Source organism: Tachysurus fulvidraco, chromosome 25, assembly GCF_022655615.1.
Source record: "Tachysurus fulvidraco isolate hzauxx_2018 chromosome 25, HZAU_PFXX_2.0, whole genome shotgun sequence".
Lineage (NCBI taxonomy): Eukaryota > Metazoa > Chordata > Actinopteri > Siluriformes > Bagridae > Tachysurus > Tachysurus fulvidraco.
The window spans coordinates 17,262,060-17,279,559 of NC_062542.1; the positions used below are offsets into that span (position 1 = coordinate 17,262,060).

The window sequence follows — 17,500 nt, forward strand, 5'->3', positions numbered from 1 at the left end:
TCTTTTTACAAACATTGGCTGGTTTATAGTAGTAGTTTGTCATTATAGTAGTTTGTCATGCTGCAGTGCATGTTACTGCATTAACAACTGCAATAACCAGTTGGAAATCGGGAATTTTCTGGAAGCACGGACTGAACAGTGTGTGTCTTTATAAACTTCTTCTTGTTGCTAACTTTTTGCTAACTTGTGTTCATGTATAAAGAAATAAAAAGGATGACGAGGAATAAAGTACTGTAAAAGGAAAATAACCAGGTTTAAGTGGTAAAATCATATAGTAATATAAAAAATTATATATAAAAAAAAATCTAAATAAAATCATGAAATTTTATCCAAACAGATTTATTACCCAGATGATAAGCTTTTATTTTTTATTTTATTTTAATCACCACTCAGCTCATGTAGTCTGATGTTCAGTATTTTTCTTACTGTTTTCACTAATGATGAAAAGTTTATCCAGTTTATTGAGTATCTAATTTTCAGTATTTTATCGTTGTATCATAAATGATGAAATAAATACAGACTTTTATGTTCTACATTATCACCAACACCCAGATGGTTCATGAAGCACGTCTCAGAAAGCAGCTCTCACCTCATTATAGTCGTTTTTGTTACGCATGTGCTTGAAGATGTAGTTCGCTCCTTCCACAGCCGGTTTCAGCTCGTCATACAGCTGATCGCTCACCTCTGAGTTGCTGCTCGATTTATTCACTGCAAAGACACAATCACCCCCAAACAAATCGGTCCAATCATCTGGCATACATGATTATTAAAAGAAGAACCACAGAGTTAAAAAGAAAGACATCATTTAGATCAGTAAGTCAGATATAACAATTATTTTTCATGAGTTATTGACTCTGCTGCAGGTTTAATAAAGGTTACAGTGGCAGTGATTTGTCTGAAGCAGAATAAAAGGTGGTTGTGATTCTGACCGGCGGTGGGCGTGGGCCTCGTGGTCAATCCGTGCCTCTCCGACTGCTTCTCAAACATCAGCTCACTGCGGGACTTGACACTGTAATACTCATCGGCTTTGGTGATGTAACCCACGGAGCTGGAGCGCCTGGGCAGGGCACCATCCCACTGTGGCTCGGTCTCCACAGGGTGAGACATGTGGAGGATACGAGGAAGTTTCTCCAGGAAGAACTGGGTAAACAGAAGATGTTTATGCAAATTCATTATATAATTATATACTGTAAATTCTATTTTAATATACTTGTGAATATCTGTGTGCAAAGTTTGTCATTTTTATTCAAAGTTGCAAAGAACAATCCGTATTAAATGATAAAGCTCTGATAAAGTGACTTCTATGGTCACCTTAAGGTAGATAAATCATGATGAAGTGCCCTCTAGGCTCAAGTCTGAAATGATCTTTGCTCAGAAAAGTTGAAGGTTCTCATGTCACTTGCCTCTTTGGTCCACTCCGTCATGACGTGTGTGCTGGGGGTTCTGAAGTGGAGGTTCAGCACGATGACGCAATTAAACACCACCACCGTGACCAGAACCATGATGAACATCAGGTACCTGTGAGAACCACATGCAGGTTTCTCATTCTCTCATTTCTTTACATTATTAAAGCTGTTAGATCTTTAACATCATTTCCTTAGGATTGTCTTATACTCACTTCACAATCAGTGGAATAGCCATGGAGGTCTCGGGTAACCGCTGAGATATAAGGAGCAGGAAGACAGACTGGGCCAGGAGTACTGAGATGGACAAGGTCATCTTCTCGCCACCTGAACAGGGACAAAATAGCAACAAAGGAGAAATCAGGATTAAATGAGGCCCGTCTGCAATGATCCTATCCTACCTAAAGCTACCTCTCACCCCCTCGCTCTTACTTGCAACAACCTTCACTCTGTCTCCCCTTCTTCTGTAGTTCTGGCACTCTTTCTTCTCTTCCTGATCCTGAGTCTTTTTCCTCACTACCCTTGGACTCAGCCACAGATACTTTCCTCTCATCTCTTTCCTCAACTATGGACTTTCTCTGCCCTCTGTCCACTAAACCCAAGAAAACTTCTTGTTCTGCTCCTTGCCTTTCAGATGTGCTGCGAAACAATCGAAGAGAGCTAAGATCATCAGAGAGAAAGTGGAAGAAATCACAACTTGATGCAGATCTTGATTCTTACCGAACACTCCTGGCCAAGTTCTCCTCAGATGTGACTTCTACCAAGACTTCCTTCTACAAGGAAAAGCTTGAAGCTTCCTCACATGACCCTCGGAAGCTCCACAACATCATCCCTTCTCTACTCAACCCCCCGGCTCCACCTTCTTCAACCTCCCTGACTGAAGACTTTGCTTTTTTTACCAGGCGAAGCCCCGTCTGCAATTACATTTCCCAGTATAGATTCCCCCACTCCTTCGTTGTCGCATTTCTCAACTGTAGCAGCAGAAGAGATTTTACAGTCCTCATCCAGTCCTGCAATCCTTCCACCTACCCACTGAATCCACTTCCTTCTCCTATGCTCCAGACCACAAGACCAGCATCATCTCACAAGACCTTCTGCCCTTCATCACCACTATTATCAATAGATCCAAAGCATAGCAACTTTTAAAAGAGCAAGGGTTATTCCCATCCTGAAGAAACCTGCTCTGGATCCATCAGACATCAGTAACTACAGACCGGTATCACTTCTCTCGTTTCTTTCAAAAATTCTTGAACGCATTGTTTATAACCAACTGTCTATCTCTCACAGAACAACCTCCAAGATCCCAACCAGTCTGGCTTTAAACCTTTTGGATGTCTCTGAGAAACTACATGCTGTTAGATCAGCCAAACTGTCATCCGTCCTTATCCTTCTCGACCTTTCAGCAGCATTTGATACGGTCAACCACAAAACTTTCTGATCCACCATCAGGAGTCTTGGCATTTGCATATCAGCTTTGGGAATGGTTCGATTCCTACCTGGAAGGACGCTCATATCAGGTAACATGGAGGGGAGTGACATCTGCTCCACACAGACCCTCCACTGGCATCCCACAGGGCTCAGTACTTGGTCCTCTTCTTTTCTCCCTGTATACTCACTCTCTTGGTGAAGTTATTTCCTCACATGGGTTCTCTTACCACTGCTATGCTGATGATACACAACTTATCTTCTCTTTCCCACCCTCAGATGCCACAGCTTCTGATTGGATCTCAGCATGTCTGGCAGAAATATCATCAGCTCATCAGTTAAAGCTCAATCCTAGCAAAACTGAACTGCTGTTCATCCCAGGTGATTCATCCCCAGGTCATGATCTTGCTATATCCCTGCACAGCGAACTGATCTCCCCTTCAGCCACAGCTCACAACCTTGGGGTAACCATGGACAATTAACTGTCCTGTTCCTCTCATGTTGCTAATGTGACTGTCAGGGAGCTCTCTGACTCTTCTCCCGTGCGTGCCCCCCCCGCACGGAGCGGCTCGCCGGCTTACTATTTGCACACACCTGACTCTCATTTCACTCTCATCAACCACCATATATAATCCCCTCTCTCACCCCCACACACCGTCAGTTATTATCCATGGTTTGGCTGTTCATTCCTCTACACTCCCGTGTTCAGCTTCATGCTTCTCCTAAGCACTCCCCGGAAGCCACGCTTCCACTGCGCACCACCGGATTACTCTACTTCCGTGTTTTTTGAAAATAAACTCTGTTTGCTTTCCTCCTCTGTGTCTCGCATAACAGAATAACTGACCAACAAAAATTAAAGGTAGGGACCTTTCCACTCTTACCTGACTATGCAGAACCGACCCAGCACCTCCTCAGACCCGGTTCGAGATCTTGTCACCGCGCTTCTAGACGCTTTTTTCCCTCCACCGCGGTTCGTCCTGACCCCCCTGATATCACCGGCAGCCCCATGGCGCTCCCAGGAACTTTTTGGGAGAAGCTTCAGCATGCCGCGGCTTTCTACTCCAGGTGAACCTCTATATAGAGATGCAGCCGCAATGCTTTCCGTCCAAGCGGTCCAAGGTAGCATTCCTCATCTCACTTCTGTCTGGGAGAGCGCTAGCTTGTGCTCAATCATTGTGGGACTCGGCCAGCCCGATGATAAATGTGTATGCTCATTTCACTACGCACTTAATCAAGGTTTTCAGCGCAGCTGCTTACCTTGCGTCAGGGAAGTGATGACATCACTGCTTACAGTTTGCGTTTCCACACCATGGCGGCATCTAATGGCTGGAACGAGTTGGCGCTACTGGGGGTATATCGGCAGGGTCTGTCTCCAGAAATAAAACAAGCTATGGCGGTATTTGAGGACACTACTGGATTGGAGGACCTCATTAAGAAGTCCATTGGCCTTTCTCAGAGGCTGGCGGTGTGCCATCCCATGTCACCAACCCCAGGGGTCCAACCAGGACCTACTACCGCCTCAGACACCGAACCTATGCAGCTGGGCTCTCAGAGACTGTCCCGGAGGAAAAAGAACAGACGCCTGGCATCTGGTGAATGCCTGTATTGTGGGAACCCAGGTCACTCCATCGCCAGATGTCCCACGTGCCCAGCTTGAGCAGCAGTGAGTACAGTAGAATTTCCGAGAAACATATCTACTCTGTCTACACTCACCGTGACACTTCTAACTCCTGCTCTCTCTCTCTTCCCGTGGATGCTCTGGTGGACTCCGGCTCGGCGGGGAACTTCATCTCACAAGCCTTCCTCACCAGCTTACGGCTCCCCCGAGAGAGGGGTTCCCAGGACTTAGCTGTCCAGACCATCCAGGGACGCCCACTGGGTCGGGGCTGGGTCAAGTACTGTGCGCCGGTAGTGACTCTACAGGTGGGACTGTTCCACCGGGAGGAAATCCGGTTCATGGTGCTCGACGATTCCACCATCAGTGTGATCCTGGGAAGGCCCTGGCTAAGCCAACACATCCCAGCATGCTCCTGGGACCCCTGCGACGTTCTACGTTGGAGTACCCACTGCCTGGAGCACTGCATCTCCCAGCTTCCCGTAAGGGTCCACCAGGCCATGGTAGGCGCCACCAGGGTAGAAGAAGCCCAGGAGTACCAGGCCTTCAAGGACATGTTTTGTCCTCAGACGGCCACTCGTCTTCCCCCTCACCGGCCTGGTGACTGCTGCATCGACCTGCTTCCTGGGGCTAAGCTGCCCAAGGTCCGAATCTACCCCCTTTCCGCTCCAGAACATCGAGCGATGGAGGAGTACATCCAGCAGGCTCTCCAGCAGGGGTTCATCACCAAGTCACCATCCCCGGCTGCTTCAAGCTTTTTCTTTGTAGGGAAAAAGGACGGGGGCCTGCGTCCCTGCATAGACTACCGACAGCTGAACGCCCAGATCTCTCCTCTCCCTTACCCTTTCCTGCTTGTTCCAGGAACCCATCTAGGCCCTAAGGGAGGCACGCGTGTTCACCAAGCTCGATCTCTGGAGCGCTTATAACCTGGTCCGCATCAGGAGGGGAGATGAGTGGAAAACAGCTTTCATCACGCCCTCCGGACACTACCAATATTGGGTCATGCCGTACGGCCTATCCATCGCTCCAGCTGTGTTCCAGGGGTTCATGAACGAAGTGCTTCGACCCTACCTACAAAGGTTCATCGTGGTGTACATCGATGACTTCCTGATATACTCCAAGAACCTGGAGGAGCACCATACCCACGTATGTGAGGTCCTAGGGGCACTTTGTTCCCAACAGCTCTACCTTAACCTCTCAAAGTGTGAGTTCCACCGTTTACCGTGCACCAGCACCAGTTTACCGTGGCCAGTGACCACAAGAATCTCCAGTACTTGTGGGAGGCCCGGAGACTCAATCCCAGGCAGGCTCGCTGGGCCCTTTTCTTCACTCTGTTCCAGTTCCACGTCACCTACCGAGCGGGGGTGCTTAATGGTAAGGCCGACGCCCTGTCCCGGGTATTAAGGCCTGAGGAACCCAGCGATCCAGACCCCATCTTTCCTCATTCGATCATCGTGGGGCCTATTGTCTGGCACGTGGACAGTGAAATCTGAGCTGCCTCCATCCAGGAGCCTGCCCCCGGAGGGTGCCCCGAGGGACGTGTCTTTGTCCCCACCTCCTGCCGTCATGGGTTAATCCAGTCGGTCCACGAGGGACCGGGCACGGGCCAACATGGAGAGAGGAGGACAGTCCAGCTCCTTCAGGCACGTTACTGGTGGCTGAGGATGGCAAAGGAGGTGACCCGCTACGTCCAGTAGTGTGCCACCTCCGCCATGGCGAAGGTACCATGCCACCTGCCCATCGGCAAGTTTGTGCCGCTTCCCATACCTCAGCGCCCCTGGTCACACATAGGGATAGACTTTGTGAACGACCTGCCACGGTCAGGAGGTAACACATGCATCTTGGTAGTGGTGGACCGCTTCTCCAAGGCATGCCACTTGGTGCCTCTGAAGGGCTTGCCCACAGCCCTCGAAACTGCCGAGGCCCTGTTCCACCATGTTTTCAGGAACTTTGGTCTCCCAGAGGAAATAGTTTCAGACACGTCTCGGGGTTGGCGGGCTTTCTTCCAGCTTCTAGGGGTGTCGGTAAATCTGATGTCAGGGTACCACCCACAGTCCAACGGCCAGGCAGAACGTAAGATTCAGGAGCTGAACCGATATTTGAGGACATACTGCAGCCAGGATCAGGGGGATTGGGGTCGTTTCTTGCCCTGGGCAGAATATGCTCAGAACTCGCTCCGCCAGGACGCCACATGGCCTCACCCCTTTCCAATGCATGCTATGGTTCCAGCCGCGCCTGTTCCCATGATCGGACGAACCTAGCGACGTACCTTCGGTGGACACCTGGTACCGGGAGAGCCACCGGGTCTGGGAGTCAGCACACACCCGGCTGCGCCGGGCTCTCCGCAACACCCACCGGCACGCTGATGCTCGGCGTCTAGAGTCTCTTTGTTACCGCACCGGGGATAGGGTGTGGCTCTCCACTAAGGGCCTGAAGATGAAGCTGCGGAGCCGCAAGCTTAGCCCCAGGTTCATTGGGCCTTTCAGGATCTCCAGGCAGATCAGCAATGTTTCATACCGGCTGGAGCTGGCGTCAAGGTACCGCATACACCCCACCTTTCACGTGTCCTTGCTTAAACCTTGTGCCTCGCCTGTCTCTCGCCCTCCAGGTGACCCCGTGGCGCCCATCCACCCGGAAGTTGTGGCTCAGCCTGGCGTCTACGTGGACTGGGAGAGTTACGGCTCGGAGGATCGGTCATGGGTGGCCCGGCAGGACATGCTGGACCCAAGTCTGCTGGCGGAGTTCCATGCTGCCCACCCGCGCCGTCCGGCACCCAGGGCTCGTCCTCGTCGCAGGGTCAAGGCGTCCGGTGCCGCCCCTGGGGGAGGGGGTGGTGTCAGGGAGCTCTCTGACTCTGCTCGCCAGCTTACTAATTGCACACACCTGACTCTCATTTCACTCTCATCAACCACCATATATAATCCCCTCTCTCACCCACACTCACAGTCAGTTATTATCCATGGTTTGGCTGTTCATTCCTCTACACTCCCGTGTTCAGCTTCGTGCTTCTCCTAAGCGCTCCCCTGGGTATTACACCGACTGCCTTTCTTCCCAATACTCTGGACTTTGTGGGCCGCACTTCCACCACGCACCACCGGATAACACAGACTGCCTTCCTAACTCTGGAACTTTGTGGGCCACGCTTCTACCGCGCACCACCGGATTACTCTACTTCCGTGTTTTTTGCAAATAAACTCTGTTTGCTTTCACTCCGGCTTCCTCCTCTGTGTCTCGCATAACAGTGACTCACTCATGTCGGTTTCTTCTCTACAACATTAGAAGGATTCGACCATTTTTGTCCACACAGGCTGCTCAAGTACTTGTTCAGTCTCTTGTCATTTCAAGACTGGATTACTGCAACACACTGCTGGCAGGTCTACCTATGAACGCAATTCGTCCTCTTCAATTTATCCAAAATTCAGCTGCCCAGCTTGTTTTCAACCTACCCAAGTTCTCCATACCACCCCGCTGCTGCGATCCCTCCACTGGCTTCTGGTAGTTGCACGCATCAGATTCAAAACACTGATGCTGGCCTACAAAGCCAAAAACAGACCATCTCCCTCTTACCTCAAAGCCCTCATCACTCGTCGCACTGCACCCCACACCCTCCGATCTACCAGCACTACTCGACTGGTTCCACCATCTCTCAGGGTAAGAGGCAAGTATACTACAAGACTCTTCTCTGTTCTGGCACCAAGGTGGTGGAATGAACTTCCCCTAGAGTTCCGGACAGCCGAATCACTTTTCAAATGGCGGTTGAAGACCTAGTTATTCAAGAAACACTTCAACTAGCACTTTTTTTTCCTATCCTTTGTATTTATATTAAAAACCTTTGACACTTTTTCATTGTAACTTGAACAATAATTTAAACTCATGGTATCTTAAGTGTGTAACCTAGTGAACCAGCATTAATGTATTCAATGTTAAAGATTTAAGCACTTATGTACATAGCTCTGGATAACGGAGTCTGCCAAAATGTGCTTTGGCTCAGCATTACAGTTACAGGTCCAACATTATTAAGAGTTTTACAGTTACATGGAGATTGTTTAAGAGTTATGAAGTTACAAACTAACTGATTAAAAGTTACAAATCACTTATTTAAACATCACAAAGTAAAAAAAAAAACGTTATTACAAAGTTACTAATCGAGTGAATTAAAAATCCCTTCTTTAACTTAAATATCATTTGAAATGCTCCAGAGTTGCTACCTGTTTATTATAAAATGACAAATGAACGTCCATCGGTGTGTGTAAGCAGATTTGACTCACTGTCTGCAGGCAGGTAGTACACCAGTGAGGCCAGGAAGGAGATGAGAACGCAGGGAATGATGATGTTGACGATGTAGAACAGAGGCTTGCGTTTGATGATCAGGTAGAAGGTGATGTCTTGGTGCTTGTTGCTGTCCATAGGGATGGTCTTGTAGATGTTTCTTCTGGCAGGTCTGTGAATGATCTCCCACTCCCCATTTTCTGAGAGATTTTAACAACAAAAATTGTAACAGCCGATTGAAAAATCAAACAAAGAAACACTTCAGCGTGATTCATGTTTACCGGTAAATCCTTCAGGGTCGATGATGATCCACTCCACAAGGTAGGTCTTCTTGGTTTCAGGGTCCTGCTCTTCTTTTAAATTTAAGCTGATCTCTTTGGCGTTGTAGGTTAAAGAGCTGAAACATTTATCGTGAAGACAAAGTGTTGGATTTGACTTATAAATTGAATATTTGTGCTTTGCTCATGATGAAGCAGCAGACCTGAACTTTAGGGTGCAGTTTTGCCAGTCAAATGGAAAGTAGTAGACGTTGATGGAACAGGAACTACGGAAGATAGCAGGAGGCAACCAGTACACATAGGCAGAGGAGTTCACCAACACGTTACAGTAATAAGCCACCTCAAACTGGCCGTCATTACTAACACAGAGAGAAACACCATTTATCAACAACTTTTAAGAGAAATATAGGCTGAAGAACATCATAACAGAGACATCTTACTTGTTCTCCAAAACAATCTCTGGAAGCCACACCATTCTGGAGGGCAGACGCAGGATATTGATGTCATCAAACTCTGATTCGTTCCATGCAAGTCTGGGGTCAATCCAGCCCTAAACATAACAAGGAAACTTACAATCACAACACCGAACACCATTCAGTACCACGTCAATGGGTCATCGTGGTTCTGGGCACAAACACTCACTTCTACGATGTGACCTTCATAAAGTAGTTCTGTAAAGATCTACACAACACAGGGTTCTGCTGTAAGAACAAGGATTGCAAGTTTTTGAAAAAGTACTTGGGGAAAAACAGAGGAATGCTTTGTTTTTTGATAGCTTGCTTGCTTTTAGAACCTTTAAGAGTTCTCAAGTTCCCGTATAATAACGAATAATTTCTTTTCAGAAAAGTTCTAAGTAAAATCTCTTAAGGAAACTGAACTAAACCATATTAACTGATATAATGTTACGGTTCCAAAATATATTTTTCTAGGGATTTTTTTAGGAAGAGGATTTTTTTAGGAAATCTCTCTCCCAGACCGGTCTTTTTAGATGGAGCACTTACATGTTCCATCCAGACGTTGGTCAGTAAAGTTTCACTGACTTCATCCTGTGAATAAGACAAGAAAATGTTGACGAAATGTTTGACAATGAAAAGATCAGAACTTTAATAATAAATTGTGATGATAAAGATGTTCAATCTAAAAAAGAAGCTGTACAACTTTGTGTGAAGACGCACTGACCAGAGAGATGAGGTTGGAGAGCGTCAGTGAGAGATAAATTGTCACGGTCTCGTCTTTGTTCTGCACCGGACGCAGCTCTTTGTTGTACCCGCGCTCTTTAAACAGGTGATGGATGAGACGTTCCTCCTCATTCCTACCGCTGCAGCCTGTGTGTGAGACGTGAACGCTTATGTGCTTTATGTCCTTCAGCGTGTTTCCATTTACTGTATACTGATGAATTAAAGAGTACAAAGCGTTCAGCTGAAATGACACAACTTTTATTTCTCTACTTTAGTTTCTTACCTTCGTTCATTTTCTCATGGAATTCTGGCGAATATGAAACTTTCTGTGACAGAGTTCATCTCTTCTGTCCATAAGATCTTACTTAGAACTGAATTATAGCTTTTTAACTGGACACCAAAACACACATTCTCATGTATTAAAACATCTACATTTAGAACAGGATCTGGAAATATTTAGTGCGTTCATCATGTCAGGTCTTAACAGTCTGGAGGTTTTGAGTTCTAGAATGTAATAGTTAAGTAGATAAATACATAAAACAGCACTAATTTAACCTGAGCAGTGTGTTTGTGAGAGTAAAAACAGACATGTTCACCAGGGAACGAGGAATGAGATGTAAATATGAACACAAACTGGTGACAAAAAAATCGTATTAGAACTGAATTAGTTTGATTAAAAAGTTTCAGTAATCATTTGTCTTACCTGAGAGAAATAAATAGAGCAAAACAGGAAGCAGATAATAAACCGATTTCATTTTTATTTCCGTTTCTCTGGTTGTTGCTCTGTTTGTGTGAATGTGGACTTCTCCTGGACTGACTCGGACAGGTGGCATGAATACCGGGGAAAAAATAGACACAGGATCTCTCACTTCCGGTGCTGAGTTACACTGAGTTACTTTAGGAGGGTGTAGTGAAGGACACGTGTGGAATCGATCAAAATCGGTTATTAATCGTGTTAAGATTTATTTTAAATTGAGATTCATTTCAATCTCTCTCTCACTTTCTCTCTCACAAACACACACCCACACACTCTCACACAGACACACTCTCGCTCTATCTCTCTCTCTATCTCTCTCTCTCTCTGACACACTCTCTCTCTCTCTCTCTCTCTCTCTCTCTCTCTCTCTCTGACACACAAACACACACACACTCTCTCTCTCTCTCTCTAACTCTCTATCTCACACACACACACACACACACACACACACACACACACACACACACACACACACACACACACACACACACACACAATGTTCCAGTTTTAGTTAAATGCTTCCAGCAGGTGGCGCTAAAGGATTAGTCAAAATATTGCTTCCGGTTCGTTTGAACCTGAACACAGCAGGCGAAATGAGAGCTGGACATCAGCTGTTGTTTGCATTTCGTCATGACTTCAAACTTCTGAAGGCTGAAAGTGGAGTGAAGCAGAACCTCAGAGGTAATTTCAGTCTGTAATTAGTGAAAGTCTAAAAACAGATGAATAATAAAGAGTGTCTAGACTTTCAGAGTAATGTCTACTAACCCATACCAAGTGGTATTTGTATCTTTAAAATTTATTTATTCCCAGGAAACTTCACTCCAACATTTCATTTTTATTCCATATTTATAATCACACCCTCCAGTGTCACCCAAATGAGGATGAGGTTCACTTTGAGCCTGGTTCCTCTTAAGGTTTCTTCCTCTTCCATCTAAGGGAGCTTTTCCTCACCACAGTCACCTCAGACTTATATAAGTCCATATATAGGATATAAGTCCAATATTAATCTTGAGTTTTTGTATTATATTAATCTTTATTTTAACTTTTTCTTTATGTTTATGTTCTGTAAAGCTGCTTTGAGACAATGTCCAGAAGTGTGACAATGTTAGAAGTGCTATAGAAATAAATTTGAATTCACCATGTAACAGAAACGCTACTGGCTCATTAGATAGATTAGATAGATAGATAGATAGATAGATAGATAGATAGATAGATAGATAGATAGATAGATAGATAGATAGATAGATAGATAGATAGATAGATAGATAGATAGATAGATAGATAGATAGATAAATCTAAATCACTTTAGTAAACTACTTTTTGTGTGTTTGTTTTTTGTTTGTGTTTTTGCTAACTTGAAGTGTTTCTGTCCCAGCTGCTGTCCGAGGTGCTGAACATGTACAGTATCACCTGTACTTCAAATACCTTTAAATGTATTCGTAGATTACAGAACTCATAGAACTCAAGTTTGATCTATCTATCTATACATTTTTCCTTTCTTTGTACTGCACCCCACCCTGTCTATGGCTATAAAACCGGTTGAATGACTTCACTGGGTGTCTCCTTTATTGTCTTTGGGATCTCCCTGCGTTTTTCCACCAGAGCTGCGCGAATCACCACCAATCCGTTTCTCTCTCTCTCTCTCTCTCTCTCTCTCTCTCTCTCTCTCTCTCTCTCTCTCTCTCTCTCTCTGTTACCATAACAGCTCATAGAGTCCGGACTTGGAGTGAGCGCGCGCTGCTGGAGTTTACACTACACTAAATCCGAGCCCGAACCAGAACCTGTTCTTAGATTCGGTTCTCTCTCTCTCTCTCTCTCTCTCTCTCTCTCTCTCTCTCTCTCTCTCTCTCTCTCTCGTGTCCTCAGCCATGTCCGAGGTTTTGCCCTACAGCGAGGGAAAGATGAACGGCTATGGGCCGGACGACGAGGTCGGACAAATGTCGTTCAGCTGCCGGCTGCAGGATACAAACTCGTTTTTCAGCACTTCGCAGTCGAAAAGGCCGCCGAAACTCGGACAGATTGGACGCGCAAAACATGGTGAGTGGCTCGGAGATGTCCAGAAGGGGATAAAAGACATTATCAAAAAGAAAAGAAAGAATAAAAAAAGATAAGAATGAGGAAAAATGGAAAGAAATAAGAAAATTGCAAATGCGGTTCTCGGCGTGACACAATGCGCCAAGAGTTAATTATGATGATGATTGCATTTATTATTTTTTAAATGTATTTATCTTTATTTATTGCCGGACATATAATGCCGTTCATATGATGATGATAAAAGTTATTATTCAATAACGGAATTAAGCATATTCATGTTTTTTTTTCTCTTTCTCAGTGGTCATTGAAGATGACCGAATAGACGAGGTGTTGAAAGGCATGACGGATAAACCGTCCCCTGGTGTCTAAACCTCCCCTGACGCCTAAGAACCTTTTTTTGCATTTAATCACCGGTTTGATGCACCGCATGTAACGCAGTGAGGAGCGACTGAGAAGCTTCTGAAGATCAGGATGCTAAGAGCGGACTAAGGAAAAGATGATGATGATGATGATGATGATGATGATGATGATGATGATGATGATGATGATGATGAAGGACTGACATAACATGACATGAGCCCGGGAGTATGGTATTGGGGGAGAGTGGAATTTTCTTTCCAAGCTGGTGGTTTAGCTTATAATACTACAAACCAAAACCCATCTAGATAAATCCATCCTCCTTTATCACAGCGATGAGAAGAAGTCCTGCTCGATTTCATCCTTCATATTCAGTATTCATATCGGACATCGGTATCGGTTTTAGTGCCACGTTTCATCGATGTGAGTGTTTCACGTGCTGGAGTAAATACGGGTCACGAGCTCACAAACGACGCAACACTGAGTTTTAACAGTACATAAAAATAATTAGATGCAACAGTTGATGATAATCGTGTGCATGTACAATGCATGATATTTCAACTGCAGAATTCTTCAGCGATATTTCAGTAATAATCTGTAGTGTATAAACTAGAATAGTGTACACTTAGAAATAAAGGTACCATAGTGTACTTTTTCCTGTCGGTCGGATGCTGCCTTGGTGAAGTCTTCAGTTCGTCTTTAATTTAACTTTAAACGTACATCAGCTCTCCTTCTGTTCCAATTCTTCACCTTTAATTAAAATGCATTGTTTTTTACAAGCAACAAGAAAAGTACACCTTGGCACCTTTACCTGTCAAAGTGCAGCCTAAACGTCATTAAGAAGTGTTTCTGCTGACTGTAGGCTCAGTGTTTGTTTTTGCTTCCGGCTTCCAAATCGTGCTCTAATTGCGCACTTCCGACATAGAAATATAGGAGTGCTTGAAGGTAGTTTAACATCACACACACACACACACACACAAACACACACACACACACACACACACACACACACACACACACACACACACACACACACACACACACACACACACACACACACAGCGCAGGCCTGGTCCAGGTCGGTGTTTCAACTAGAGATCAAGATATTTGCGAAAACAAAACAAAATATGATAATTTTATGCTAACAATATGATAATGATATGCTAATTATGCCCATAAACGCTTCAGGTTAATAGCAGAGGAACACGAAGTTTACATACAACTCCAGCAAGTATCTAAAAGAACATGGAAGAGAACTTATCATTCTGATTTATTTTTTAAAATGGAAACAGATGAGGGGAGGATATCTTGTTTCTCATCATTTTTTATTGTTTGGCGTCATGTAAATAGGGAAATCTCTTGGTGATTGAGTTTTGCATGAACTTTGTGCCAATGCAGGTGTCTCCTGTGCACCTTTCTCCAAAACCCCTTCTTTTTACTGAAGTTAATATTTGTATTTCATATTTTTTATAAATAAATGTTTCGCACTTAAAATGATAAGCTATTGTGTGTTCAGAGAGTAACAAATTACTACTAATAATAAATAAAAATAATACTACTAATAATAATAATAATTATAATAGAGTGTTTGGGATTTTAAAATACATCAGCATATTATTCTGCTTGTCATTACAAATCTGAAAATATTTGTAATTGTCCATTCAGTCATCTAACACTGTGTTATTTATTTATTTATTTATTTATTTTTGTTTGTTTGTTTGTTTGTTTGTATTATTCTCTATAGTTTTGTTGTGCATGGAATCTGAATCTATTCTAAATTAATAAAAAAAATGTATAAAGCAAAAAAAAAACAATTTGTCTCAACATTTATGAAGGATGAACGATTGTGTGCTCTGATGGCATTTCACTGTACTTGTTGAGTTAATAAACAGAGACAGAAACTATCAAACTGGCTGATTTTCTTTTACAAGCAATGTCTATGTTAAAAAAACAAATACACTTTGTTCTGTTATAAGTGAACAAAACAGCACAAAACAGTAAGAGAATGTTAATGTGAATTTTCCTATGGAATGAATAAAGTATCTATCTATCTATCTATCTATCTATCTATCTATCTATCTATCTATCTATCTATCTATCTATCTATCTATCTATCTATCTATCTATCTATCTATCTAAAGGTATAAACAGCAATAATGAACAAGAGAAACACACAACTGGATTCAGCTTAGTGATCCAGCTTAGTCTCTTAACTGTCAATCACAGCACCTGTAGCTTTCCTTCACCTCATGTATGTGGAAGACGGAAGATAGCACTTTTCTCCTTAGACATGAGTATTTAGTGGTTAAGTGGAGTGATGGTGCTGAGGATAATGAACTGTTAGGAATAATTCACACATCATACTGACAGTATATACAATCTGGAGTTCTTAAAGGAAAAACAAGGTCTCCGCTTTAGGCCATGCCCACATCCAGTTTAAATCCGCCTACAGATACAGATGTTATTGCGTTCCACTCCTGATGTCTGTCTTCATCTCAAATAAGAAAACTGAGTAAAGAGCAGTGTTTCTCAGTGTGAATGTCAGTTGGAGCTTTGGCGGAAGTCACACCACGCTGTAGTACTCCAGTGTTTACAGTATTTACATGCAGATGATTCATATTTCATTTCAGAGACACAGAAATATATTTATTTATTCCCCATGAATCAGACATCAAACATCTTAGTAGATCTCTTTCCTTATCTATTTCTTTATCAGTGCCATTTTAATCATCTAAAATACACACACTCATCTTCAGTGATCATCAGCCCTATCGAGAGCCAGGAGCTCTCTAGCTAACAGCTATAATAAACAGAAAATGTGCCAAAGGCTGCAGCAGTGTGAAGCTTTCTAACAGGACCGAGACGGCACTGGTGCTGTTACTCCACAGCTGTAACATTATCGTTAAAACCATCATGAAGCCACACTTCGGTACACACTGAAACACACTGAAACACACTGAAACACAATGAAACACAATGAAACACACTAAAACACAATGAAACACAATGAAACACACTAAAACACAATGAAACACAATGAAACACACTGAAACACAATGAAACACACTGAAACACACTAAAACACAATGAAACACACTGAAACACACTGAAACACAATGAAACACACTGAAACACAATGAAACAATGAAACACACTGAAACACACTGAAACACAATGAAACACAATGAAACACACTGAAACACAATGAAACACACTGAAACACAATGAAACAATGAAACACAATGAAACACACTGAAACACACTGAAAAACACTGAAACACAATGAAACACAATGAAACACACTGAAACACACTGAAACACAATGAAACACAATGAAACACACTGAAACACACTGAAACACACTGAAACACAATGAAACACACTGAAACACACTGAAACACACTGAAACACAATGAAACACACTAAAACACACTGAAACACACTGAAACACACTGAAACACAATGAAACACAATGAAACACACTGAAACACACTGAAACACACTGAAACACAATGAAACACACTGAAACACACTGAAACACAATAAAACACAATGAAACACACTAAAACACACTGAAACACAATGAAACACACTGAAACACACTGAAACACACTGAAACACAATGAAACACACTGAAACACACTGAAACACACTGAAACACACTGAAACACAATGAAACACAATGAAACACACTGAAACACACTGAAACACACTGAAACACAATGAAACACACTGAAACACACTGAAACACAATGAAACACACTGAAACACACTGAAACACACTGAAACACACTGAAACACAATGAAACACACTGAAACACACTGAAACACACTGAAACACAATGAAACACACTGAAACACAATGAAACACACTGAAACACACTGAAACACAATGAAACACACTGAAACACACTGAAACACACTGAAACACAATAAAACACACTGAAACACAATGAAACACACTGAAACACAATAAAACACACTGAAACACAATGAAACACACTGAAACACAATGAAACACACTGAAACACACTGAAACACAATGAAACACACTGAAACACACTGAAACACACTGAAACACACTGAAACACAATGAAACACACTGAAACACACTGAGACACACTGAAACACAATAAAACACACTGAAACACAATGAAACACACTGAAACACACTGAAACACACT

The 17,500-nt window shown here is 43.5% G+C and overlaps 2 protein-coding genes across 4 annotated transcripts in view; one reads left to right on the forward strand and one right to left on the reverse strand.

The window, feature by feature from the left end:
• LOC113660352 (acetylcholine receptor subunit delta-like) overlaps positions 1–11,210 on the reverse strand; it is an 11,625-nt gene extending 415 nt beyond the window's left edge. Inside the window, exons 1-12 of one of the 3 annotated variants that reach the window (XM_047808933.1) lie at positions 10,872–11,210; positions 10,170–10,315; positions 9,992–10,036; positions 9,633–9,671; positions 9,431–9,540; positions 9,194–9,349; positions 8,994–9,109; positions 8,712–8,912; positions 1,619–1,730; positions 1,404–1,518; positions 930–1,140; positions 590–708 (exon numbers count right to left, since the gene is read on the reverse strand). In XM_047808933.1, coding sequence (XP_047664889.1) covers positions 590–708; positions 930–1,140; positions 1,404–1,518; positions 1,619–1,730; positions 8,712–8,912; positions 8,994–9,109; positions 9,194–9,349; positions 9,431–9,540; positions 9,633–9,671; positions 9,992–10,036; positions 10,170–10,315; positions 10,872–11,001 — 1,500 coding nt within the window. In that variant the 5' untranslated portion in view covers positions 11,002–11,210. Of the gene's footprint in view, positions 1–589; positions 709–929; positions 1,141–1,403; positions 1,519–1,618; positions 1,731–8,711; positions 8,913–8,993; positions 9,110–9,193; positions 9,350–9,430; positions 9,541–9,632; positions 9,692–9,991; positions 10,037–10,169; positions 10,316–10,871 lie in introns of those variants that run through there. The other 2 variants (XM_027173798.2, XM_027173799.2) reach the window with 2 other exon arrangements.
• A 1,337-nt stretch (positions 11,211–12,547) lies between these two features.
• camk2n2 (calcium/calmodulin-dependent protein kinase II inhibitor 2) lies at positions 12,548–15,220 on the forward strand. Its single transcript, XM_027173800.2, has 2 exons — positions 12,548–12,962; positions 13,258–15,220. The coding sequence occupies exons 1-2, from the start codon at positions 12,794–12,796 to the stop codon at positions 13,326–13,328; spliced, it is 240 nt and encodes a 79-aa protein (XP_027029601.1). The 5' UTR covers positions 12,548–12,793; the 3' UTR covers positions 13,329–15,220.
• The last annotated feature ends 2,280 nt before the right edge of the window (positions 15,221–17,500 follow it).